This window comes from Lissotriton vulgaris, chromosome 6 (assembly GCF_964263255.1).
Source record: "Lissotriton vulgaris chromosome 6, aLisVul1.2, whole genome shotgun sequence".
In the NCBI taxonomy this organism is placed as follows: Eukaryota; Metazoa; Chordata; class Amphibia; order Caudata; family Salamandridae; genus Lissotriton; species Lissotriton vulgaris.
This window is the reverse complement of record NC_141694.1, coordinates 73,236,354-73,263,892: the sequence shown is the minus strand read 5'-3', so window position 1 is coordinate 73,263,892 and position 27,539 is coordinate 73,236,354. Positions and strand designations below refer to the sequence as shown.

The 27,539-nt window shown below is 51.3% G+C and overlaps 1 protein-coding gene across 1 annotated transcript in view; it reads left to right on the top strand.

Annotated features, from left to right (window-relative positions):
* LOC147706810 (calpain-1 catalytic subunit-like) overlaps positions 1 to 27,539 on the top strand; it is a 581,687-nt gene that overhangs the window by 308,801 nt on the left and 245,347 nt on the right. The window contains exon 3 of the mRNA XM_086925938.1: positions 13,300 to 13,369. Coding sequence (XP_086782064.1) covers positions 13,300 to 13,369 — 70 coding nt within the window. The remainder of the gene's footprint in view (positions 1 to 13,299; positions 13,370 to 27,539) is intronic.

Sequence of the window (27,539 nt, the reverse complement as noted above, 5' to 3'; positions counted from 1 at the left end):
TGGCCACGAGGACTGCCGTTCGTCTTGAGGGACGGAAGAACTGGGTACATGCTACCCATTGTAAGCGAGTCCCTATTCCTTTGCCGGCAGACCCGTGGGTGAGGAAAGGCATTGCGTCAACAGAAGCAGCGACATTGCCGGCGTTTGTACCTTTCAGTGACGCACAACTTGTTGGTGAACACTCAGCGCAGCAGAAAGCCATTGTTGGAACATTGTCAGCAAGAGACTCAAGACCAGACCAACGAACTGATCAACAGGACGCTGTCTCTTCGACAGATCCTTTGTTCGACGAGCAGACACGTCCTGGGAAACATCGATATTCTTTGCGTTCTCATACTAAGGACAAATAAATTTTTTTCTTGCTTTGCTGAAACTGATAACTGCAATATCTTCGTTTCCCATGGTCAACTGTGAACAATTCGTATCACTGAAAATTGTTTTGTACATATATCAAGATTTTTTTCTTGTATCTTTTTCCTTCCACAGCTGAATTATTTGTGCTAAATAAATACATATTGTGTATTGAGGGCCGTAGGGCCGCGCGCGTACTTCCTTCTGGACAGTAGGTCTTGACGCTAGGTTAAAGGCCGTCGGTTCCTAGGAACTCCTGGGAATTGACTATTGCTGCACAGAACGAAGTGCGTCAAGAAACGTTGCGGACGGTCGTAGGGAAATGGCATTTTTGAAGCTGAATGATTTGGAAGGAACGCAGGCGTATAGAGTCAAACTGCAGAAACTTAGTCGTACTAAATGTTTTGTATCCCAATTGTTTGTACTGTTTTTAACTGCTTCTGCATTTTTGGCGGGTGGGGTGTATTACACTATGTCTTACTTCTTACTTCCTACCCCTACTCCTACTCCTTACCCTAACATTACTTCTACTGCTTCTCCTCATTCCTTTCATATGTTACCAGAACACGAACAGGCTAGACGTGTAGAATTCCGCAACAATTCCTTTATCCAGCTCCTCCATCAGCATCAGTTAGTGGTTAACACTACTAATTGTTGGGTGTGTGGGTTGATGCCACATACTACGGGTAAGGGAATTCCATATCTGGTGTTACCGTATAGTTCCCAAGGGTCAGCTCGAGCATACCAAACAATGCTTCGAAGCGCACTAGGTTTCCACCCCTCTCCAGAACGTTCCCCCAAACCGGGTCCTACCTCATGGCAGTGGGTGGTATCGATGATAATACAGGATTTGGAAGATGAGATCCATGATGCTTATCTCATCCCTAAGGCAGAGGTACAAGCCTATAGGGCACCGAATAGAGGGGAATATAGTACGTTCACTAATGAAAAGCAGCTTAAAAGCTCGTCTCCAATATGGGTCGTACCCCACACTGGTAATTTTTGTCTTGTGGGTCATGGCTCGCAAGCCTCACTTGGAGTAAGTGCTTGCACTGAAAGTTACGTTCTGTCAATGTCCCCGATCCCTGTGCTTCTGGCTGCCAAGGGTACGTACTTCATCTGTCATGATCGTGCATACACATGGTTGCCCGCAGACTTCATGGGCTCATGTTTTGTTGCAAATCTGTTGCCTCCGACGTTCACTGTAGATGCCGATTATCATAAGACTAGAGTTGTACGAGGCGTAATTAGTGAAGAGGATACTGCCGGTCAAGAGGCAGGAGACTTTTTCAAGGGTTTCCTCCCGTTTTGGGGACCTATGGTTAATAGTAGGAACCTGAGACATTTGACTCGAGTGGTAGAATCGACAGCTAACATTACTGCCAGTGCCCTGGGTAATATCACCACAGAACTTCAGGCGGAGAGACTTATGACATTACAAAACCGTATGGTTTTAGATGTTGTCTTAGCAGATCGCGGTGGGGTATGTAAAGTGATCCATTCGAGCTGTTGCATTTTCATTCCAGATAATGCTCCTACTGTCTATCAAGCCATCTCGAAGTTGCACAAGATCTCCGAATCCATACACGTGGATGTAGGGGATTGGACGCTACTTGGTTGGTTTTGGGGCCTGGTGTCGACTTGGGGTTGGAAGATTCTGACGATCATCGGGGTTGTGGTAGTGTTCCTGTTCACGTGTTGCCTTTGTGTGCAGTGTGGTCCTGCCTTATGTGGCCTCTGTGCTACAACGTGTATGAGACAACCATCTGTTACCAAGGGGACTCGGTTGGACAGAGCTATGCTACAACGACATCTTGATGGTCTGATGAATATCGAGTATGATTCCGACTAGTGCTTGCCTACATGAGGGCAAAAGGAGCGTCTGAGGTTCCGTGACAATTGTAAGTGGTGTTTTCGACTCACACGAATATGGTCGAGTCTAGTATCTATGAACCGCAAATGACGAGTTTAGCAAGTGTGCGCAGTTTCGCTGTGCTAACTTAAACCGTTCGTTTGTTATGTGGGTTTGTCATCTGTACCCACGGGTTCCATCTTAGATACGGCATCCATTTTGTCTCTTGCCCTCAAGTAGCCAGCGAACGGACGCTGTCCGCTTCGCGACCCTGGGACTCCCAAGATATTTGCGGAAGACACATGTTCTTTGAAAGTGTCTTTATGATGAGGGGGATGCTACTGTAAGGCAGATGGCGCCGCTCGAGGCTCATCTTGCCGCACGGGCTTATTGTCTCAGCCGTGCATCTCATTAGGCACGTCCCTTTGATGCCTGTATCTCGTGCTTCTCGACACTCCCCTTTTACACCCTTTCCGATCTCCCCACTGTTTCCGTCTTCCTCTGCACCTGTTTTCGTTCCTGTTTCGATCTACTTTACTGCTGATTGGAATTTGCTAATGGTGGGAAGATGGGTTTTTACAGTTGGGAACCGCCAAATGTTTCCGCACTTATGTTCCGGATCTTGTGTGTTTCAAAGTGATCTAAGCGACCCCTCTGAGAGCGACTTGTGGGAACCAGGTTGTAAACTATTGTGTATCATGTTATCCTATGGGTAGAAACTGTATAAAAGGAGCGATCCACAAATACAATTTGAAGCAGTCTCCCCGAACTACACTCGATGTACTTCTTGTGACTTCTGTGTTCCCTGCAGTAAATAAACCTTGACTCTTTGACGCCGAAGGAAGTGTCCCGTGTCTCTGTGATTTGTACGCCGGAGCAGGTTACCCACGAAGGTTTCAGGTGTTGTGCCCTGGCACCGCTGGGTCCAAAGAACCCAGTCCTTCACCGGGACCCCGGCCTAATCACCACTAGCAGCCGGGACCCCGGCCTAATCACTACTAGCGGCCGGGACCCCGGCCTAATCACTACTAGCGGCCGGGGTCCCGGCCTAATCACTGCTGGCGAAAAAGGACCATAGTCTAATTTCTATTGTTGTGCGGGAGCCTTGCCTAATCACTACTGGTGGTCGGGCCCCCAGCCAATTCACTACTGGCGGCCAAGACCCCTTCCTAATCACTACTGGCAGCCAGGACTCTGGCCTAATCACTACTGGCAGCCGGGACATTGGCCTAATCCCTACTGGAAGCCGGGACTCTGGCCTAATCACTACTGGCAGCCGGGACATTGGCCTAATCCCTACTGGAAGCCGGGACTCTGGCCTAATCACTACTGGCAGCCGGGACTCCAGCCTAATCACTACTGGCAGCCGGGACCCCGGCATAATCACTACTGGTGACCGTGCCCTGCCTAATCGCTACTGGCGGCCAGGACCCCCGCCTAATCACTACTGGCGGCCATGACCCTGGCCTAATCACTACTGGCGGCCAGGACGATGGACTAATCACTCACCGCTGGTGGCCAGGACCCCTCCGGCCTAGTCACTACTGGAGATCAGATCCCGGCCTAATCACTACTGGCGGCCCGGACCACATGAAGTAATCACTGCTGGCGGCCGGGACCCAAGCCTAATCACTACTGGCGAATGGGACCCCGGCCTAATCACTACTGGTGGTCGGAACCCCCGCCTAATCACTACTGGTGGCCAAGACCCCTTCCTAATCACTACTGTCGCCAGGACCCTGACCAAATCACTACTGGTGGCAGGGACCCCGGCCTAAACACTACTGCCACAGGACTCTGGCCTAATCACCACTGGCAGCCGGGACATTGGCTTAATCACTACTGGCAGCCGGGACTCTGGCCTAATCACTGCTGGTGGTCGAGACCCCCGCCTAATCACTACTGGCGGCCAAGGCCCCTTCCTAATCACTACTGCCGCCAGGACTCTGGCCTAATCACTACTGGCAGCCGGGACATTGGCCTAATTACTACTGGCAGCCGGGACATTGGCCTAATCACTACTGGCAGCCGGGACCCCGGCCTAATCACTACTGGCAGCCGGGACCCCAGCCTAATCGCTACTGGCAGCCGGGACCCCGGCCTAATCACTTCTGGCAGCCGGGACCACATGAAGTATTCACTATTGGCGGCCGGGACCTCAGCCTAATTTCTACTGGTGGCCGGGACCCCTCCGGCCTAGTCACTACTGGAGATCAGATCCCGGCCTAATCACTACTGGCAGCCGGGACATTGGCCTAATCACTACAGGCAGCCGGGACTCTGGCCTAATCGCTACTGGCAGCCGGGACATTGGCCTAATCACTACCGGCAGCCGGCACTCTGGCCTAATCACTACTGGCAGCCGGGACTCTGGCCTAATCACTACTGGCAGCAGGGACCCTGGCCTAATCACTACTGGCAGCCGGGACCCCGGCCTAATCACTACTGGCAGCCGGGACCCCAGCCTAATCACTACTGGCAGCCGGGACCCCGGCCTAATCACTACTGGCAGCCGGCACCCCGGCCTAATCACTACTGGCACCCGGGACCCTCGGCCTAATCACTACTGGCAGCAGGGTCCAAGGCCTAATTACTACTGGTGACCGTGCCCTGCCTAATCGCTATTGGCGGCCATGACCCTGGCCTAATCACTACTGGTGGCCAGGATGATGGCCTAATCACTCACCGCTGGTGGCCAGGACCCCTCCGGCCTAGTCTCTACTGGCGATCAGAGCCCGGCCTAATCACTACTGGCGGCCCGGACCACATGAAGTAATCACTGCTGGCGGCCGGGACCCCTGCCTAATCACTACTGGCGAATGGGACCCCGGCCTAATCACTACTGGTGGTCAGGACCCCCGCCTAATTACTACTGGCGGCCAAGACCCCTTCGTAATTACTACTGGCAGCAGGACCCTGACCAAAGCACTACTGGCAGTAGGGACCCCGGTCTAAACACTACTGCCGCCAGGACTCTGGCCTAATCACTACTGGCAGCCGGGACTTTGGCCTAATCACTACTGGCAGCCGGGACTTTGGCCTAATCACTACTGGTGGTCGAGACCCCCGCCTAATCATTACTGGCGGCCAAGGCCCCTTCCTAATCACTACTGCCTCCAGGACCCCGGCCTAATCACTACTGGCAGCAGGGACTCTGGCCTAATCACTACTGGCAGCCGGGACCCCGGCCTAATCACTACTGGCAGCAGGGACTCTGGCCTAATCACTACTGGCAGCCGGGACCCCGGCCTAATCACTACTGGCAGCCAGGACCACGGCCTAATCACTACTGGCAGCCGGGACTCTGGCCTAATCACTACTGGCAGCCGGGACCCCGGCCTAATCACTACTAGCAGCCGGGACCCCGGCCTAATCACTACTGGCAGCCGGGACCCCGGCCTAATCACTACTGGCAGCAGGGACCCCGGCCTAATCACTACTGGCAGCCGGGACCCCGGCCTAATCACTACTGGCAGCCGGGACCAAGGCCTAATCACTACTGGCAGCCGGGACCCCGGCCTAATCACTACTGGCAGCAGGGACCCCGGCCTAATCACTACTGGCAGCAGGGACTCTGGCCTTATCACTACTGGCAGCCGGGACCCCGGCCTAATCACTACTGGCAGCAGGGACTCTGGCCTAATCACTACTGGCAGCCGGGACCCCGGCCTAATCACTACTGGCAGCCAGGACCACGGCCTAATCACTACTGGCAGCCGGGACTCTGGCCTAATAACTACTGGCAGCCGGGACCCCGGCCTAATCACTACTGGCAGCAGGGACTCTGGCCTTATCACTACTGGCAGCCGGGACCCCGGCCTAATCACTACTGGCAGCAGGGACTCTGGCCTAATCACTACTGGCAGCCGGGACCCCGGCCTAATCACTACTGGCAGCCAGGACCACAGCCTAATCACTACTGGCAGCCGGGACTCTGGCTTAATCACTACTGGCAGCCGGGACCCCGGCCTAATCACTACTAGCAGCCGGGACCCCGGCCTAATCACTACTGGCAGCCGGGACCCCGGCCTAATCACTACTGGCAGCAGGGACCCCGGCCTAATCACTACTGGCAGCCGGGACCCCGGCCTAATCACTACTGGCAGCCGGGACCAAGGCCTTATCACTACTGGCAGCCGGGACCCCGGCCTAATTACTACTGGTGACTGTGCCCTGCCTAATCGCTACTGGCGGCCATGACCCTGGCCTAATCACTACTGGCGGCCAGGACAATGGCCTAATCACTCACCGCTGGTGGCCAGGACCCCTCCGGCCAAGTCACTACTGGCGATCAGATCCCGGCCTAATCACTACTGGCGTCCTGGACCGCATGAAGTAATCACTGCTGGCGGCCGGGACCCCAGCCTAATCACTACTGGCGAATGGGACCCCGGCCTAATCACTACAGGCAGTGTAAGGAACAAGGGGACCCGTCTAGGTAGTTGAGGACCTCGGGTAGTTTATGATTTTGTAAAGAACAAAGGTCCTAAACTTTTCAAATACAATTGAGAATAATAAACATAGACTTAAATAAGGACTATGTCTCTTTTTGTCCAATGTCCAGTTGGACAGAGGAATATTTAATGCCAGAATAGAATTAAAATTCACAGTTAAAGAGAGACACGACAAGAATCAAACAACTGGGCACAAGCCTGTACCAAGTAAAAGGAAGACAATACAGGGGAAAAAATAATAATAACAGGCAAACAGAATGGAGAAAGAGGTGGCTACAGTACAATGCAATCTTGTGTAAGCTCAAACCAACAAATACTGTAACAAAAATTACACAATTAACGAGTGCAGTATTGTTAAAACAGTCGACGTGACGTTTCGATCCCTATCTCCAAATAATAACTGGGATCATCTTCAGGACTATTAATAATACTTTTGCCTGAGTGATTTGGGAAGCCTGTGCGCAGTGGCATGGGGCCAGTTCTGATGTAAGAACCTGGTGACGGATTGGCACCAAGCGGCTAAGATTGGCTGCAGTCCGGTGCCATAGACTCCTCAATGGGGTCTCTGAGTCGGGCACTGGGAGTCCCATCCGGGGTAGCGTGTTAGCTGGTGGAGGAGCTATCACGCTAACCCGGACGGCTGAGACCGCTTCGGGGCTGGCTGGCGCCGCACCCAAGTACTTCACAGGTCTTTAAAAGACCATGTACTTGTAAATTAGGCTTTTGTTGTATTTTCATTCACTTTTTTAACATGTGGGGGAACAAAGAGAGGGGGTGGGGGCTACTACCAGCCACATGAGAACTTGACACTGTCCTGGTCTTCTACGGGCACGGAGGCAAAGACAGAGCCATTTCCTTCTCTGCCTGTTCTACCCTTCCCCAAAAGCCGAGCGTTGACTATCGGCCTTGGCATTTCTGCAGTCCGGGACGCATGTTTAAAAGAAGAAAGTATAGGAACGGAATCTATAAAATTCAAGAAGTAGGGGCACGCCGTGCCCTCCCGATCCCGTCCGCTTCCACCACTGAGTTTAAAAAAGCGTAGATGTATAGCGCACATTTGCGAAGCAGTGCCGGCCAGTCGCGATGTGACATCATAATGAGTGAGTGAATGTAATATGTTTCTATGGCTTTCATCAGTCCAATAACGGCATTGGACGACTTCAAGGAATGGAACTAGCTTTAGCGCACTAGACACCCTCTGCGGTACTGCCGCCATTTTGACAGTTTGTGTTTTTGACTGCCACAATTGAAAAAAATATTGGATCCTAAAATCCCTGCACGTTTGCCCAAAAGGAGAAGGCGAGGGATCTGCTTGGAATGTAAACTGCTTGGGGGCAGCTTACGGCAACTTCTGAGCTAGCATGGCTTAACTTGTTTTAAGATGAAAGTACATAAAATGTAGAAACTTGAACTTGAGAGTAGAGGTGGTTACCAGGTGTCACCAGGCTGTGAATACTCCGTCTACTGAAAACAGAAAACCTTGTAGGGATGTCCAACATAGGTCCAGGAGAGCAATGCCAGGTCTGAAAACAAATGTTAAATCTGTATCATGTTGATGTATTCCTATGAAGTGTAATGTTAGCAACTATATATGTAATCCTGAATATGTCACTCTTTTAACCCCCGAAGAACCACAAAATGGAGCTCAAAAAACAACAACCATACTAGGATGTTTAGGAAAGCCCTCACTCACCACCTAGTGATGACATGCTTCATCATTGGGCTCCACCAAAGAGACCGAGTGTCTCTTTGGTGTGCTGCAACGCCAGAATTACTGCGGAGCTGGTTGGTGGGTAAAGGGCGTGTTGAGTGAAAATGAAAATTAGTGAGTGTTGAGGGTATTTTTAAAATTGTCAGTAGTGTATCTGAAGCAATTTTTATTAGAGATCACTAAGGACAACAAGTATAAAACATATGTGAGGATCCAGTCCACTTTTAATTGAATGGTGGGATCCTAGAGAGTAGTAGTCAACATGTTTCTTGCCATCGAAACGGTGTCAATTTACCGGGCAATTCTTCAGGACTGGGTGTGATAAACCCTGGCGGTATGGGCGCTCTAAGGCCCACCCTCACCTAGGGACGTGATATGTGAAAATTAAGAAAAAGTGAAAAAAGTGCGAAAAAATTAGGAATATTGGATTGATTCCTAATTACTCCTGGTTTAGGAGGCTTCAACTTATCGTTTTCTGCACTTTTGGGGTGTTAAGGATAAACACCATGGGTCTCAGGAGGGGGGTGGGAGTGTATTTGGCACACCGCCCTCGACGCTCGGCACCCGTAGTGTACCTACGTCGTCCTCGTACTGGACCCCGACGATGATCCATTTTGTGGTTCTTTGTCTCATAGACACTCTTCTTTTGTTTATTGACTATTGACCGGGGAATAAGAGTGTCCTACTACTCTCCCTACCTCTCTTTTTGATATCGCACTCTTTTAACCCCTTCACTGTGGCGGCTATTCCGCCGCAGTGCTAAGGGGGTGGGCGGCCGCGCGGCAGGTGCATGCTGGTTACGGAACCGCTCCATCACCAGCCGCGGTTGCGCTGTGCGCATGATGGAGCGGTTCTGTCACGACCCCGCCGGCTCAATAGAACGTTCAGCGCAGGCGTGGAATCCGCGCAGGCATTCCGAGCGGGCCGTGACAAAATCGCTCCGTCATCAGCACACCGCGACCGCGGCTGGGGACGAAGCGATTCCGTCACCAGCAGGGGAGGGGTTAATCAAATATGAATGTTTTATGAGTTTGAAGCTTCCTGTAACATTGAATATGCTTGCAACCTCATGGCCTTGGTGGGCCTGGAAGCCACCGAGCACGTGACCTCGTTCGTTCTCAGACCTGGCAAGGTTCGCAGATTTTGTTTGAATAATGGTGCGGGTATTGTGCACAAGAATGATCTCTTCTCCTCGAGGCCACTGTACTGTTCTTGAGGGGAGGATGCTGGAACCTGTATATTACATAGGTTCTTGCAGTGACAAGTTTCTGTCCCTTGATTATGCTTCATTGATTTGTATCGAGAGGCGCTGTGAGTGTACCCGGTTGATCGTACATTCATTTGAGCTCTTTCCTCCGACTGTCCGCTTTCTGGCCAGAGCCCCAAACAGTCGAAATGACGATTGTCTGATCTTTTGCGGTGGTGCTTGCTGTTTTGCAATAAACCCTAGTTGGACTTTAAGCTTCCCAAGTGCTGTGTCTTGTTTTTATCCAGGTTCAATAATGATCACTGACGATGAAAATAAATTATGTATGGCTATCATGAAAATCTGGCATGGACCGGCCTTCGCGACCCCAGCTTTGGGCACTCCTCTTCAAAGGGTCTTCTGCTTTACTCCCCTCCTCTCTCCTACCATCTCTCCATACCCTTGCATTTCCATTTCCAGGGGAAATATATTTCTGATGTAATTTCACTCTCTTCTCCCCTCTCTTCCCCCCATCTTTTGCCCAATGACTTTATATGAAATGCATTGATTAGTTCCTGTCACAATTGAGTTTGAGGCAGAATTGAGCCACCCAATACACAGTGTAGTCGCTCAATGATGGGTTCTTGTGACATCATAAACCACAAAGTGAAGGCTGAGTGGTTTGTTAGAGTGTTTGTTTATTTTTGGTTAGTTGGTTGAAAAACAGTTTACTTCAGAGTGCAGGTAACTGGGCACTGACTGGAATTAGCATGTTTGGGTTTTGTGTTCATGACATAGGGCCTTGTTCCGACCATAGTCGCTGTGGCTGTCCGTCGTCTGCGACGGTACGACCGCCATGAGACCGCCGGCATCAAGGTTTCGCTGGGCCGGTTTTCCTGGGAAGAATATGCTGGCGGTGCCACAGTTGGCACCACCGAGCATGTTTTGACTTGCCTTACCGCCACCCTTTTCATGGCCATGAAGAGTGGCGGAGAGGCAACAAAGAGGCCCCTAGCAGGTGTCTTGCCGCTCAAGGGTCTGGAGGTGCAATCAGGGGGGCACAAGTTGAGCCCCCCCCTTTATTTCCGCACCCCAGTCCCTGCACGGTACTAGGTTGCAGATGGCGCTGTCCCTGCGGCGGTCTCCGTGTGAGGCTCCCCACCGTTGCAGCGCCGCCGTCCGCCACGGATTACAATCCGGGAAGGCTGATCCAACACACAGACTCGTTCCTGCTTCATTATTATAAGTGCCTTTTTGGAAATTCCATTTCTGTTTGCTCTTTCGTCACCGCCTCATGGTGCATTCAGATGTAAACAAAGCTGAGGTTATGAATCAGTGTCTCGAGGAGGAAACTGCTATTATGTATGTTTGAGCGCATTTTTAATTAACAGAAAAATGATGTTTGATTTAAGTGTGGGTTAGAAGCCCGGTCCGCGACAAGCGCAGCCTGATTCCATTAACACCCATCCAGAAAAATGCACTTTTATTTGACAACGAATGAACCTTACCTCGTTCGTGTATCTATGCGTACGTGTGTTTTTCAATTTCATTAAAATAAGCCAAATAGAAGCTCTTTTTATGGTGTCTGCTTGCTGATAACGTTTGCCTTCTTACGAGGACACTGTGCCTGGGATGCTCCTGTATGTTTCAATCTTCAAGCGCTTTTGCTTAGCCTTGAAGGGGGCTGGGGGGGGGGGGGGGGGGGGGCGGAGTTAGAGAGAGAGAGAGAGAGAGAGATAGAGAGAGAGATCATTGTTTGTTAAGATAAATAAACACACTAACATGGCTCTCATTTCCTATGTGCGCCTTATAATTACGCATTAAAGTAGATGCTCCTAAATGTTTCTTTATTTCTTGTTTCTTGTGTTCTTGTTGTGTTGTTTTGCATGAATGAAACACTGTAAGTGCCGCCGAATGATGAAAGGTCTCACCCTGTCGAGAGTGTGCCCTTCACCGACTGCAACCTATAAAATGTGCCCTCTTTGGGATGTGCGCCACAACTATTTGCCTTTCTAACTAAGCTGCCACTCTCTCACTCTGCCACTCTCTCACTCTGCCACTCTCTCACTCTGCCACTCTCTCACTCTGCCACTCTCTCACTCTGCCACTCTGCCACTCTCTCATCTGCCACTCTCTCACTCTGCCACTCTCTCACTCTCTCACTCTGCCACTCTGCCACTCTGCCACTCTGCCACTCTGCCACTCTCTCACTCTGCCACTCTGCCACTCTCTCACTCTGCCACTCTGCCACTCTCTCACTCTGCCACTCTCTCACTCTGCCACTCTCTCACTCTGCCACTCTGCCACTCTCTCATCTGCCACTCTCTCACTCTGCCACTCTCTCACTCTGCCACTCTGCCACTCTGCCACTCTGCCACTCTGCCACTCTCTCACTCTGCCACTCTCTCACTCTGCCACTCTCTCACTCTGCCACTCTGCCACTCTCTCATCTGCCACTCTCTGACTCTGTCACTCTGTCACTCTGCCACTCTGCCACTCTGCCACTCTGCCACTCTGCCACTCTGCCACTCTGCCACTCTGCCACTCTGCCACTCTGCCACTCTCCCACTCTGCCACTCTGCCACTCTCTCACTCTGCCACTCTCTCACTCTGCCACTCTGCCACTCTCTCACTCTGCCACTCTCTCACTCTGCCACTCTCTCACTCTGCCACTCTCACTCTGCCACTCTCTCACTCTGCCACTCTCTCACTCTGCCACTCTCTCACTCTGCCACTCTGCCTCTCTGCCACTCTACCACTCTACCACTCTGCCACTCTGCCACTCTGCCACTCTGCCACTCTGCCTCTCTGCCACTCTGCCACTCTGCCACTCTGCCACTCTCTCACTCTGCCACTCTCTCACTCTGCCACTCTCTCACTCTGCCACTCTCTCACTCTCTCACTCTGCCACTCTCTCACTCTGCCACTCTCTCACTCTGACACTCTGCCACTCTCTCACTCTGCCACTCTCTCACTCTGCCACTCTCTCACTCTGCCACTCTGCCTCTCTGCCACTCTGCCTCTCTGCCACTCTGCCTCTCTGCCACTCTGCCACTCTGCCACTCTGCCTCTCTGCTACTCTGCCACTCTGCCACTGTCCCACTCTGCCACTCTGCCACTCTGCCACTCTGCCTCTCTACCACTCTGCCACTCTGCCTCGCTGCCACTCTCTCTCTCTCTGCCACTCTGCCACTCTGCCACTCTGCCACTCTGCCTTCAGACTTAATACTCAAACCGTTCGGGCAGGTTTCCTTGTTAGTTCTCTTACTGAACTATATTTTGTTTCTCGCTATTTACTTGTTGTGAGGTCAAACCTATGTTGATCCTCTCGCAATTGGCATTATTTGGTGTATTATTGATGCTGCTCTGAGTCTGGCTCGCTGACTACTTTGACCTTCTGCAATGGCTTTTAAAATGGAATAAACCTTTATGGTTTTCATTTTGAATGTTGTCCTACAGGTTTTGTTTCATTGGCAGAGGGCTGTCATCTACGCTCCTGACCCCGCATCTCGGTCATTTTCATTTATAGGTTAAAAGAGTTGACACGAATGATCTTTAAATATTTCTATGTTTAACGCCAATTGTTTTCAGAGGGGCTTGTAGAGGCCCTCAGGGCGATAAGGGCAGACTTGCCACAGAATGTTTAGCCTAACAGACCCTGATGTGCACAGCTCTTTGTGTTTATTTAAAGTTTAATTCTGTACCATGACAAACATTTGATGACAAATCCGATTTTATTTCGCAGGAAATCACCGATGACCCTCAGTTTATCGTGGGCGGAGCGACGCGGACAGATATTTGCCAGGGTGCACTTGGTGAGTGTCTACGATGGAGATCAAATCAGACAAAAGTGGGCAGCATGAAATGCATGCGTGGTTTAGAGAAATATTATATTGTGCTAGAGTAGGACTGTTTGAGCTACTGACAGATGCTGGGGCTGGTCAAGGAAGGGCATTGGATGAGCAGGGATGAGGGTCGTAGAGGGTCCCGTTGAGGAGGATGGAGGGTGGCTGTCCTTCCATCATATGAAGCATGGCTCTGGAGTATTTCCGATATATGTCGGAGGGTTCCAATCCAAAACCTGTCAGTGGATGAGTGCCTGCTTGAGGTTATGCAACTAATGTCGGTTACATTTAGAGGATGGCTTCCAATATTACATTTTGCATCTTTAAATGGAGGCTAGAGATTGTTGCTAGTTCTCCATCCTTCATGGGCCATATATCTGATGGATAACATCTTGTACCGGGTGCAGCGTGCCATCTTTATGAGGATGCATACATGCTTCACAGTCACTTAGCTAAATGCACATGTGCTTGGCAAGATCAGCCTTTTGAACTGAAGAGGCCCTCTATCCAGAGGTGTCACCTGCTAGTGGTCTCCTCTTGTCAAGGCCACCTACGTTCAGTCGAGGTCCTTAAGCCTGCATCCATCTGCATGCCGGCAGTCGTGGATTCCCTTTTTACATCCCATATATACATGCGTTTGGAATTCCCAACATAACAGGGTTGGCTTTGAAGCAAACACCACTGCAGATGTTGTGCAGGGAGGGTGCCATATCAGCGTTCATGTACACGTACACGTACACGTGTGCCGTGATCAGCGTTCCAGGGCGCATCCATGACTGCCTTTTGATTTAGCTTGGACATCGACTGTGTGGTGGGACCTTATAATCTGGACAGACTGGGCGCCATGACAGGAATCCTCCTCCAAAACTGGATCTGCCTTTCGCCATTCATTCTCATTTAAATGCCTCTAAATTCTCCTTCTTTCTTGCTCTTCTCTTCCTCACCTTCTGCCGCTCCCTCCTCCTCCTCCTCCTCCTCAGCTCTTCCCCTACTTTATTCCTTTGCTGTGTGGATTTTGCATGAGTCACAGGTTCATTATGTAAATCTGTGACTTGAAATACTTATCTGAAGGTAAACTGCTCCTCAGGGGCTGTGCCTCGGGCCCGAGCTGCAGGATCCTTTGAGAGAATGGTGCTAGGAGTTGAGAGCTGGGAGAACCACACTGGGAGAACAGAGGAGGAGGCGGCTGTGAGAGAAAACAGGAACTGGAAGAGCAAGAATAAAGGGATGGAACCGAACCATATATCATTGGAGTCTGCGGGAGGTCATCGCTGAAGGATCCAATGGGAGAGAGGATTTGGGAGCTAGGAGATCACTCGAGGATCCAATGGGAGAGAGGATTTGGGAGCTAGGAGATCACTCAAGGATCTAATGGGAGAGAGGATTTGGGAGCTTGGAGATCACTCAAGGATCCAATGGGAGAGAGAATTTGGGAAGTAGGCGATTGCTTAAGCATCCAATGGGAGAGAGGATTTGGGAGGAAGGAGCCAGTGGGAGAGCAGCACTGGGAGGTCAGCTGCAGGAGCCAGTGCTACAGTAGTACGAGTAGCACAGGGTAGTAGAGTTCACTGGGTGAGCAGCACTGGAAGACCAGGGAGACAGGATGTAATGGGAGACCTGCAGAATCTAAAAGGAATGTATTACTGGGAGCATAAGATGCAGGAACCAATGTAAGGGCAGACATGGGAAGTGAGAGCTGAAGGATCCGACAGGAGATCAATAGTGGGAGATACAAGATCATCAATTTAGTAAGAGTAGAAATGGGAGGTCTGAATTGAATGCTCCACTGGAAGGGTGTTTCTTTTCAGCCACCCCATGCTCTGTGAGGTTCTATGGTGTTCTTTTCCTCTTGTGCTGCTCACCCTTCCCTCTGTGCTGCAGCTCCTTGGCTACCACCCTTTCCCATCCCCCAAAACCTGCACACATTTTTTTGAATGGTGCTTTTCACCTATAAAAATCATTTGATTTACCCACCCAAGTTGTGTCCCCATCTCGGATCGGTACATAAAAAAATGAAAGCAAATGGCGCACGTGTCATTCCGCTTGTGCGCACGTCTCAACTCTATACAGCACCACCAAAAGCAATTGGCAAAGCCACTAGGTCCCAAAGGCAGGACCTGTTAGATTTGCCAATGCTTGCTCTTCACTGTCACATATGAGAGCACATTGAAATATGCAAATTCAGGATGTGTGCAGTATGCAAAGCCCTATCGAGTTTGATTTAATACTGTTACTCCATATATGAAGATCAAGTCCACATATAGGTACAACCTACTTGACTTTTAGTTTATGAATAGGTCTGTTGCAGAGGGGAAGAGGGTATGAATGTGTCGCTCATCAGGTTTAAAAATTATCACATTTATTAAATACCTCTTAATGCGGGATATTATTTGATGTACAAAGGTGCAAGACGTATTAAAGAAATACACTTTTTTGAATTCTGAAGAGATTTTTTCATTTTGCCATGATTTTTGTTGCACGATTTACGTGCCAAATATTTCCCTGCCTCATCTCGTGCACAGGCTCATCATAGTCAAGCCAAACCCTTGGCGCAGCCTGGGCTATCCTTGAAATGTGTTCACCTGCCCACTTCTATAACCAGCCTCCTGTTGACTCAACCCTCTCCGGACTCACACCGGCTCACCATCTCGTGCACATGCTCATCATAGTCAAGCCAAACCCTTGGCGCTGCCTGGGCTATCCTTGAAATGCGTTCACCTGCCCACTTCTATAACCAGCCTCCTGTTAACTCGACCATCTCCGGACTCACACCGGCTCACCAACTCGTGCCTGTAACTGGCTGCTCTCCTGATTCCCTCCGACAGAACTTGGTGCTTCTGATTTGCATAAGGAAACACAGCTCCCCTCGCTGACTCTGAGGTCCTTGATTCCCTCTTGCTGACCTTGCTCCTTCTGCCGATCTGAGCACACACACCACCGCCCCTCGTGGATTTGCACAGTGATTCCTACCCTCAATGTATTGAAATTTGGTAACCTGTTCCTGATGATGGCCTAACATTGCATAAAGGCCGAAACGCATTCGACCTCCACAGCGTAATTTACGGCACCTAGATTGTGATTGCCCAGAAGAATTTGTACAGAAAATGTATTAACTGTACAGACATCACATTCTATCTCACTGTATATCAAATCAAATGAAGCATTTGTAGAGCGCACTACTCACCTGTGAGGGTCTCAAGGAGCTGAGGGGGATGAGGGGGCAGCTACTGGTCGAACAGCCAAGTCTTGAGGAGTCTGCTGAAGGTCAGCAGGTCCTGGGTCCGGCGTAGGTGGGACCCATGTATGATCCTGTTTGCACCTTCATTCCTGCTGTACATACCACTCACATGTCACTTTCGCTGTTCACTTTTTCACGAGCACTTTTGCACGTCCTCACAGGTTACATGACATTCAACGTAACAGTGCAATTTATTTGTGATTTCATTTTTCTGTCTTGAGTATTTGATCTACTTAAATATATTTGGAAAGCAACTCTCCTCTCCTCTAAGAAAAAAAGACTCGCTCAACTTATTTGTGTTTCCCTGTGCTCACCCACAGCAATTTATCTTGCTCTTTAACTATTTGCCTTGCAAACGATACCCGTTAAAACATTGTTCATGCTACACTTCTATAACCTGGGCCTGGCTGTCTTATCTCTGTGTTCAAACAGGTCACAGGAAGGAGAGCAAACACAGGCTACAGATCAATACATGGTTGTGATAATTTGAAGCATCCGGTCTGTTGGCAGGAGGTCAGAACTGAGCGAGCCGAGGTGTCCTATGGGCAGTAGAGATTAAAGTGTAAGCAGACACTGCAGATAAGGGTAGTTTTCAAGGCCCTTCTCTGTGAGGTGAGTGTTGTAGGCAGTGCTTAATGTGAGCCAGTGGTTTCCAGTACTCTGCACCAGCACCAAACTGTCAACACTGGGACTTATGAAAGTCTGCCACGTGGTGGAGCTGTATATCTAATTTAGAGATGAGGACACAACAGTTGTTTATTCGTTCAATATATAGTAATAAATTACTAATACCTGCCACCCAAGCCAATCTTCCACCATTGGGGGCATGAAATATTCTGAATTGTCACACTTTTAGGAGTGTGATGGTTAATAGTTGTGCTGATACTGTAATTGACAGCGCTGGCAGAGGCAATAGATGACACAAACTGCAGTTGCCTCCTGGGCGAGGGCCCTCGCACTTTATTTTGTTTTTTTACAAATTAAGCACTGGTTGTACGTGTGATCAAAGAAGACAGATATATTAGGTACCCAGCAGTTGTATCAGAGAGAGGTTGCAACTTTCATTGTTAGACAGGCAGCGTATGGTATGGGTGGCTGAAAGGTGGCAAAATATGTCTTTGGTGAATCAGCATTTTTGCCGCAAGAGCTGTGTCTCATCCAACGTTGGGTCTGTCCAGCTCCGCATTGAGGGGAGACACTGGCAGTAAACCATTTTATTTTCTGTGATAAGAACCGCACAAGATTGCCCTCCGTTCAGTGATAGACTCAGTGGTCAGTGTAGTATCTGGTGCTATCAGAGCCCTAGGCCATCACATGGTATGGCTTTAGCATAACAGTATCTATTCCAGCTTTGCTAGGCACAACACATCTAGTCGGACAGCTTGGTCTTTTCTACTTGAATCATGGTGGCAATATCCTACTTTCAAGCAGGCACAACTTTCATAAATAGATTTTTAGGTGATAATACCTTCCTCTGCCCCTTTCTGGATGCACAGTCTTCATCCAGTGCCCAAGCATCCCGCCACCTGGCTATGGTCTTGCCACCTCCTCCCCCCTGGTGTGGTAGACACTATTGCAGTGTGATGGATAATTATGTGGCAGGTCCATCAATCAATCAATCAATCAATCTACTTATAAAGCGCACTACTCACCCGTTAGGTCTCAAGGCGCTGGGGAGAGGGTATGCTACTGGTCAAAAAGCCATGTTCTGAGGCGTTTCCTGAAAGTTTGTAGGTCCTGAATCTGGCGTAGCTGGAGTGGTAGAGAGTTCCAGGTTTTGGCAGCGAGGTGTGAGGAGGATCTTCCTCCGGCGGTGGTGCGGCGGATGCGGCGGATGCGGGGGATGGTGGCGAGAGCATGGTTGGCGGAGCGGAGATGGCGTGTGGGAGCATGGAAGGAAAGTCTGTCATTGAGGTAAGCTGGACTGGTGTTGTAGAGAGCTTTGTGTTTGTGGGTCAGGAGCTTGAAGGTGATCCTTTTCGGTACGGGTAGCTAGTGTAGGTCTCTGAGGTGGGGGGAGATGTGGTTGCGGTGTTGGACGTCAAGGATGAGGTGGGCGGATGCGTTCTGGATACGTTGTAGCTTGGTTTGTAGCTTGGCCGTTGTTCCTGCATATAGGGCGTTGCCGTAATCCAATCTGCTGCTGACCAGGGGGTGGGTGACGGTTTTCCTGGTCTCGACGGGGATCCACTTGAAGATCTTGCGGAGCATGCAGAGAATGTTGTAGCAGGAGGAGGAGATTGCGTTGACCTGCTGAGTCATGCTGAGAGTGGAGTCCAAGATGAAGCCCAGGTTGCGAGCGTGGGTGGTGGGTGAGGGTGCGGTGCCTAGGGAGTTGGGCCACCAGGAGTCGTTCCATGCTGAGGGGTTGGAGCCGAAGATGACGATCTCTGTTTTATCGGTGTTTAGCTTGAGGCGGCTTGTTTCCATCCAGTTGGAGATGGCGTGTAGTCTGTTTTGTAGGTTGTTTTTGGCAGTAGTGGAGTCTTTCGTGAGGGAGAGCATCAGCCGGGCGTCGTCTGCGTATGATACTATGTTGATGTGGTGTGTCCGAGTGATGTTGGCGAGGGGAGCCATGTAGACATTGATGAGCGTTGGGCTGAGGGAGGATCCTTAAGGGACGCCACAGATGATCTTGGAGGCCTCAGAGAGGGATGGCGGAAGGCGGACTCTGGGTTCTGCCGGTAAGAAATGATGAGATCCAGTTGAGAGCCTTGTCGCGGATTCCGGTGTTGTGGAGTCGTGTGCGGAGGGTGTGATGGCATACCGTGTTGGATGCGGCAGAGAGGTCCAGCAGGATGAGTGCTGAGGTTTCTCCTTTGTCGAGCATGATCCTTATGTCGTCTGTGGCAGCGATGAGTGCGGTCTTGGTGCTGGGATTTTTTCGGAATCCGGATTGGGAGGTGTTGAGTGCCTTGCTGTCTTCTAGGAAGCGGGAGAGCTGGGTGTTGACGACTTTTTCGATGACCTTGGCCGGGGAGGAGGGAGATCGGCTGGTAGTTCTTCGGGTCGTCTGGGTCCGCCTTGGGCTTCTTCAGTAGTGCGTTGACTTCTGCATGTTTCCAGATTTCCGGGAAGGTGGCTGACTCGAAGGAGCTGTTGATGGTGTTGCAGAGGTGGGGAGCGATTATGTTGCTAGCTTTATTGAAAATGTGGTGAGGCCAGGGGTCCGATGGGGATCCGGAGTGAATGGAGGCCATGGTGTGAGTGACGTCTTCTTCGTTGACTAGGGTCCAGGTGTGGAGGAGGTTGGTGTTGCTCGGGGCGTCGGGTTCGTGGGTGTCTGCGGTCTGTTTGGGGCTGAAGCTGTGGTGAATTTCTTCTATTTTGCGGCGGAAGTGGGTGGCGAGGGAGTTGCAGAGCTCTTGTGACGGAGGGGGTTCGTTGGAGCAGGTCCTGGCGTTTGAGAGTTCTTTGACGATGCCGAAGAGTTCTTTACTGTTGTGGGCGTTGTTGTCTATGCTTTTTTTTAAGTGGGTTCTTTTGGCGGTGCGGATCAGTTGGTGATGCTTGCGGATGGATTCTTTGAGTGCGATGTGGTTGGGTTCGGTAGGATCCATGCGCCAGGCCTTCTCTCTTTTGCGGTGTTCTCGTTTGGAGTTCCGTAGATCAGGGGTGAACCAGGTGGCCTTGGCGCTATGCAAGGTGTTTGAGGACTTTTTGAGCAGCAGGAGGGTGTTGGTGCAGTCTGCTAACCAGCGATGCAGGTCGGTGGCGGCTGTGTCGGGGTCCGAGGTTCCTGGCGGTGGGGTCTGGGCGAGGGTGGAGATCAGTTGTTCTGTTGAGACTTTGCTCCAGTTGCGTCAGGGGGGTTGTGTGCGGTGGTGGTGAGTAGGTGGTTTCTTGTCGGAGAAGTGGATGCAGTGATGGTCTGTCCAGTCGAGTTTGGTGGTGTGGCCGAAGGAGACGTGATTGCTGGCAGCGAAGATGGGGTTGAGTATGTGGCCTGCGGTGTGAGTGGGCAAAGTGACGAGTTGTTTGAAGCTGAGGTTAGCGAGGTTGTCCAGCAGGTGGTTGGTGTTGACGTTGTTGTTGTTTTCCTGGTGGAAGTTCAGATCGCCGAGGAGGATGTAATCCGCTGAAGCGAGGGCCTGGGCGCTGACGATGTCTGTGATGGTGTCACAGAATTGTGCTCGGGGCCTGCGGGTCTGTAGATCAGTGTTCCTTTGAGGGTGGTGTTGACGTAGATGTTGAAGTGGAGGTGTTCGGCGGAGTTGAGGGTGTCGTGGGTGCTTGTCGAGACTTTGATGGTGCTTTTGTGGACTATGGCGATTCCTCCTCCTGGTTTATCGTTGCGGTCTCTCCTGGTGGTCCATCAGCCCTTGGAGAGGCTGGGCACCCAGCTCCAGGTCAGCCTGTACCACCCTGCCACTGGGCTTACTCAGGTGAATGCATCTTTCATAGACCTCTTTTGGCCCTCCAAGGACACACTGCGATTGGCTGTCTGTGCAATAAAAAAGGGGGTGTCACACGGGGGGCATTTCCTGCATTAATGGGACAGCTGAACCCCCACAAGTCTTGGGAAGCCTGCGATCAACAACAGTAGATGATGGCATTTGAGGCAGACCTGCAGGGTGCCTTGTTGCCAATATTCAGTGCTACGAATGGCAAAGAAAAGTGAACTTTGGTTCGCTGCAGAGAAGCGAAGGCAGGCCAGGTCCGAGGAGGGTCCATTCGGCTGAAGAGCGAGGCACTGGTTTGTGGTTTCTGAGGTCCTAACGTGAAAGAAAGCCACATCTACAGGATGGAGAGAGCATGTGCTGAGGAAAAGTAAAAAATGTCTTAAAATGTTTATAGCCACAGAAATGGTGATGAAGAACACAATTACTGAAGTATCTCCAGGGCTTTAAGAGGATGATGAAATGTGGGGGGGGGGTATGGGATTGGGGGGGGGAGTTATTTCAAAGGGGCGTTGCCGGTGAAATTAAAGGCGTGGCATATTGTGCTGCCCACTGGTATTTTGCTGTTTCTGTCATTGCATCCAGATATACAATACAATAATATTACACCAACAACAAGCCAGGGCTATTGGCTTTGTCAGTTAGTTGGATAAAATTAATAAGCCACTACGAAGGTGCACCAGTGCCTTCAGGGAAGGCGGCACTTTCAGTCCGCCCCTTTCAGTGTGTAGAGTCGGGTTCGAGACTCGCACACCTGCTGCCGCGGCCACCTTCCACACTAGATTAACGCAGTTTATAACCTGACTGTTCTCCAATTAGTAGTACCTGGCGGCACGGGTGTGCCCAGAGCTGGCAGCCCCCTACGAGGCGCTGCACGCGTTCTCCATCTGTCATGATCATGTCCTATGAGGATTGCTTAGGAGTGCTGGCAGAATAACCCGCAGACGGGTGGGTTCGCCGAAGACCGCATCCTTAGGGGCTCTTGCGACATCTGCACAGCACACTGTTTTGTGTAAAGTTGCAGTATTGCATATAGTGCGATCCCAGCTCCGTGGAGTCGGTGCCTGGCAGCAGGAGCAGGCCTCCTCCGACATGCTGTGCATAGCCTGTATAATCATCTGTGCTGTCCAGTGAGACTGGATTACAAGCATCGCTTGTGCTACCCTGCATTCTGCAGATTTGAGCTGCATATCTTCATAAAGTGAAAGCACAGGTTACAGGTGAGTTGGCCAGAATCACATGATCGGTTGGTGAGGTGCTGAAGCTGCGATTAGAACCCCCTGTCTCCAGACTGCAAAGTTAGCAGCTAGGACACTGGACACAGATCCTGTCCGGCTGGGCCAATCAAGCATCCCACCTTGAAGGTACTGGTTGCGTGACCCACCTTGGAGGTACTGGTTGCGTGACCCACCTTGGAGGTACTGGTTGCGTGACCCACCTTGGAGGTACTGGTTTCTTGACCCACCTTGGAGTTACTGGTTTCGTGACCCACCTTGGAGGTACTGGTTGCGTGACCCACCTTGGAGGTACTGGTTGCGTGACCCACCTTGGAGGTACTGGTTTCTTGACCCACCTTGGAGTTACTGGTTTCGTGGCCCACCTTGGAGGTACTGGTTGCGTGATCCACCTTGGAGGTACTGGTTGCGTGACCCACCTTGGAGGTACTGACCCACCTTGGAGGTACTGGTTTCTTGACCCACCTTGGAGATACTGGTTTTATCACCCACCTTGAAGGTAGTGGTTTTGTGACCCCCTTGGAGGTACTGGTTTCATGACCCACCTTGAAGTTACCAGTTTTGTGAGCCACCTTGAAGGTACTGGTTGTGTGACTCACCTTGGTGGTACTGGTTGCGTGACCCACCTTGGTGGTACTGGTTGCGTGACCCACCTTGGAGGTACTGGTTTCGTGACCCACCTTGGAGGTACTCGTTTCGTGACCCACCTTGGAGGTACCGGTTTTATGACCCACCTTGGAGGTACTGGTCGGGTTACTCACCTTGGTGGTACTGGTTGCATGACCCACCTTGAAGGTACTGACCCACCTTGGAGGTACTGGTTTCATGACCCACCTTGGAGGTACTGACCCACCTTGGCACTGGTTTCATGACCCACCTCGGAGGTACTGGTTTTATCACCCACCTTGAAGGTAGTGGTTTCGTGACCCACCTTGAAGTTACCAGTTTTGTAAGCCACCTTGAAGGTACTGGTTGCGTGACCCACCTTGGAGGTACTCGTTTCGTGACCCACCTTGGAGGTACTGGTTGGGTGACTCACCTTGGTGGTACTGGTTGCGTGACCCACCTTGGAGGTACTGGTTTCGTGACCCACCTTGGAGGTACTGGTTGGGTGACTCACCTTGGTGGTACTGGTTGCGTGACCCACCTTGGAGGTACTGATTTCGTGACCCACCTTGGAGGTACTGGTTTCGGGACCCACCTTGGAGGTACCGGTTTTATGACCCACCTTGGAGGTACTGGTCGGGTTACTCACCTTGGTGGTACTGGTTGCATGACCCACCTTGAAGGTACTGACCCACCTTGGAGGTACTGGTTTCATGACCCACCTTGGAGGTACTGACCCACCTTGGCACTGGTTTCATGACCCACCTCGGAGGTACTGGTTTTATCACCCACCTTGAAGGTAGTGGTTTCGTGACCCACCTTGAAGTTACCAGTTTTGTAAGCCACCTTGAAGGTACTGGTTTCGTGACCCACCTTGGAGGTACTGTGACCCACCTTGGAGGTACTGGTTGGGTGACTCACCTTGGTGGTACTGGTTGCGTGACCCACCTTGGAGGTACTGGTTTCGTGACCCACCTTGGAGGTACTGGTTGGGTGACTCACCTTGGTGGTACTGGTTGCGTGACCCACCTTGGAGGTACTGATTTCGTGACCCACCTTGGAGGTACTGGTTTCGGGACCCACCTTGGAGGTACTGATTTCGTGACCCACCTTGGAGGTACTGGTTTCGTGACCCACCTTGGAGGTACTGGTTTTGTGACCCACCATGGAGGTACTGGTCGGGTGACTCACCTTGGTGGTACTGGTTGGGTGACTCACGTTGGTGGTACTGGTTGCGTGACCCACCTTGGAGGTACTGGTTTTATCACCCACCTTGAAGGTAGTGGTTTCGTGACCCCCTTGGAGGTACTGGTTTCATGACCCACCTTGAAGTTACCAGTTTTGTGAGCCACCTTGAAGGTACTGGTTGCGTGACCCACCTTGGAGGTAGTGGTTTCGTGACCCACCTTGGAAGTACTGGTTTTGTGACCCACCTTGGAGGTACTGGTTTCGTGACCCACCTTGGAGGTACTGGTTTTATGACCCACCTTGGAGGTACTGGTCGGGTGACTCACCTTGGTGGTACTGGTTGCGTGACCCACCTTGAAGGTACTGACCCACCTTGGAGGTACTGGTTTCATGACCCACCTTGGAGGTACTGACCCACCTTGGTACTGATTTCATGACCCACCTTGGAGGTACTGGTTTTATCACCCACCTTGAAGGTAGTGGTTTCGTGACCCCCTTGGAGGTACTGGTTTCATGACCCACCTTGAAGTTACCAGTTTTGTGAGCCACCTTGAAGGTACTCGTTTCGTGACCCACCTTGGAGGTACTCGTTTCGTGACCCACCTTGGAGGTACTCGTTTCGTGACCCACCTTGGAGGTACAGGTTGCGTGACCCCCCTTGGAGGTACTGCTTTTATGACCCACCTTGAAGGTACTGGTTGCGTGACCCACCTTGGAGGTACTGGTTTTATGACCCACCTTGGAGGTACTGGTCGGGTGACTCACCTTGGTGGTACTGGTTGCATGACCCACCTTGAAGGTACTGACCCACCTTGGAGGTACTGGTTTCATGACCCACCTTGGAGGTACTGACCCACCTTGGTACTGGTTTCATGACCCACCTTGAAGGTAGTGGTTTTGTGACCCACCTTGAAGTTACCAGTTTTGTAAGCCACCTTGAAGGTACTCGTTTCGTGACCCACCTTGGAGGTACTGGTTGGATGACTCACCTTGCTGGTACTGGTTGCGTGACCCACCTTGGAGGTACTGGTTTCGTGACCCACCTTGGAGGTACTGGTTTCGTGACCCACCTTGGAGGTACTGGTTTTGTGACCCACCTTGGAGGTACTGGTTTTGTGACCCACCTTGGAGGTACTGGTTTTGTGACCCACCTTGGAGGTACTGGTTGGGTGACTCACGTTGGTGGTACTGGTTGCGTGACCCACCTTGGAGGTACTGGTTTCATGATGGAGAAGGGAGCGATGAGAGACCATCCAGGGTCATACCTGTGGGCTTCAGGGGACAGACAGTGCTCTGCAGGCAGTGATCACCCTGTGGTTGCAGGGTTGATAACAGTTTACCTTTAAGCACTGCTGTAATGCACATGTACAGGCCCTTTCTCACCTCGACAGGTCTTGCACACATGTACAGGCCCCTTTTCACTTCATGGGGTTTGGAGCACAAGTACTGGCCCCTTTTCACATCGTGGGGTCTTGAGCACATGTACTGACCCCTTTTTACCTCGAGTGGACTGAAGCACATGTACTGGCCCCTTTTCACCTCGTGGGGTCTTGCGCACATGTACTGGTCCCTTTTCACCTCGTGGGGTCTTGAGAACATGTACTGGCCCCTTTTCACCTCATGGGGTCTTGCGCACATGTACTGGCCCCTTTTCACCTCGTGGGGTCTTGCGCACATGTACTGGCCCCTTTTCACCTCGTGGGATCTTGCGCACATGTACTGGCACCTTTTCACCTTGTGGGGTCTTGCGCACAAATACTGGCCCCTTTTCACCTCTTGGGGTCTTGCGCACATGTACTGGCCCCTTTTCACCTTGTGGGATCTTGCGCACATGTACTGTCCCCTTTTCAACTCGTGGGGTCTTGCGCACATGTACTGGTCCCTTTTCACCTCGTGGGGTCTTGAGAACATGTACTGGCCCCTTTTCACCTCATGGGGTCTTGAGCGCATGTACTGGCCCCTTTTCACCTTATGGGGTCTTGAGCACATGTACTGGCCCCTTTTCACCTCGTGGGGTCTTGCGCACATGTACAGGCCCCTTTTCACCTCGTGGGATCTTGCGCACATGTACTGGCACCTTTTCACCTCGTGGGGTCTTGCGCACAAATACTGGCCCCTTTTCACCTCTTGGGGTCTTGCGCACATGTACTGGCCCCTTTTCACCTTGTGGGATCTTGCGCACATGTACTGGCCCCTTTTCAACTCGTGGGGTCTTGCGCACATGTACTGGCCCCTTTTCACCTCATGGGGTCTTGAGCACATGTACTGGCCCCTTTTCACCTCGTGGGATCTTTCGCACATGTACTGGCCCCTTTTCACCTCGTGGGGTCTTGCGCACAAATACTGGCCCCTTTTCACCTCTTGGGGTCTTGCGCACATGTACTGGCCCCCTTTCACCTCATGGGGTCTTGCGCACAAATACTGGCCCCTTTTCACCTCATGGGGTCTTGCGCACATGTACTGGCCTCTTTTCACCTTGTGGGATCTTGCGCACATGTACTGGGCCCTTTTCACCTCGTGGGGTCTTGCGCACAAATACTGGCCCCTTTTCACCTTGAGAGGTCTTGAGCACATGTACTGGCCCCTTTTCACCTTATGGGGTCTTGAGCACATGTATTGGTCCCTTTTCACCTCGAGAGGTCTTGAGCACATGTATTGGCCCCTTTTCACCTCGTGGGGCCTTTGCACATGTACTGGCCCCTTTTTCACCTTATGGGGTCTTGAGCACATGTATTGGCCCCTTTTCACCTCGTGGGGTCTTGTGCACAAATACTGGCCCCTTTTCACCTCGTGGGGTCTTGAGCACATGTACTGGCCCCTTTTCACCTCGAGAGGTCTTGAGCACATGTACTGGCCCCTTTTCACCTCGAGAGGTCTTGAGCACATGTATTGGCCCCTTTTCACCTCGTGGGGTCTTGAGCACATGTACTGGCCCCTTTTTACCTCGAGTGGACTTAAGCACATGTACTGGCCCCTTTTTACCTCGAGTGGACTTAAGCACATGTACTGGCCCCTTTTCACCTCGTGGGGTCTTGAGCGCATATACTGGCCCCTTTTCACCTGCTGGGGTCTTGAGCGCATATACTGGCCCCTTTTCACCTCTTGGGGTCTTGCGCACATGTACTGGCCCCTTCCCACCTCGTGGGGTCTTGGGCACTTGTTCTGGCCACTTTTCACCTCATGGGGTCTTGCGCACATGTACTGGTCCCTTTTCACCTCGTGGGGTCTTGAGCGTATGTACTGGCCCCTTTTCACCTCGTGGGGTCTTGAGCACATGTACTGGCCCCTTTTCACCTCGTGGGGTCTTGAGCACATGTACTGGCCCCTTTTCACCTCGTGGGATCTTGCGCATATGCACTGGCACCTTTTCACCTCGTGGGGTCTTGCGCACAAATACTGGCCCCTTTTCACCTCGTGGGGTCTTGCGCACATGTACTGGCCCCTTTTCACCTTGTGGGATCTTGCGCACATGT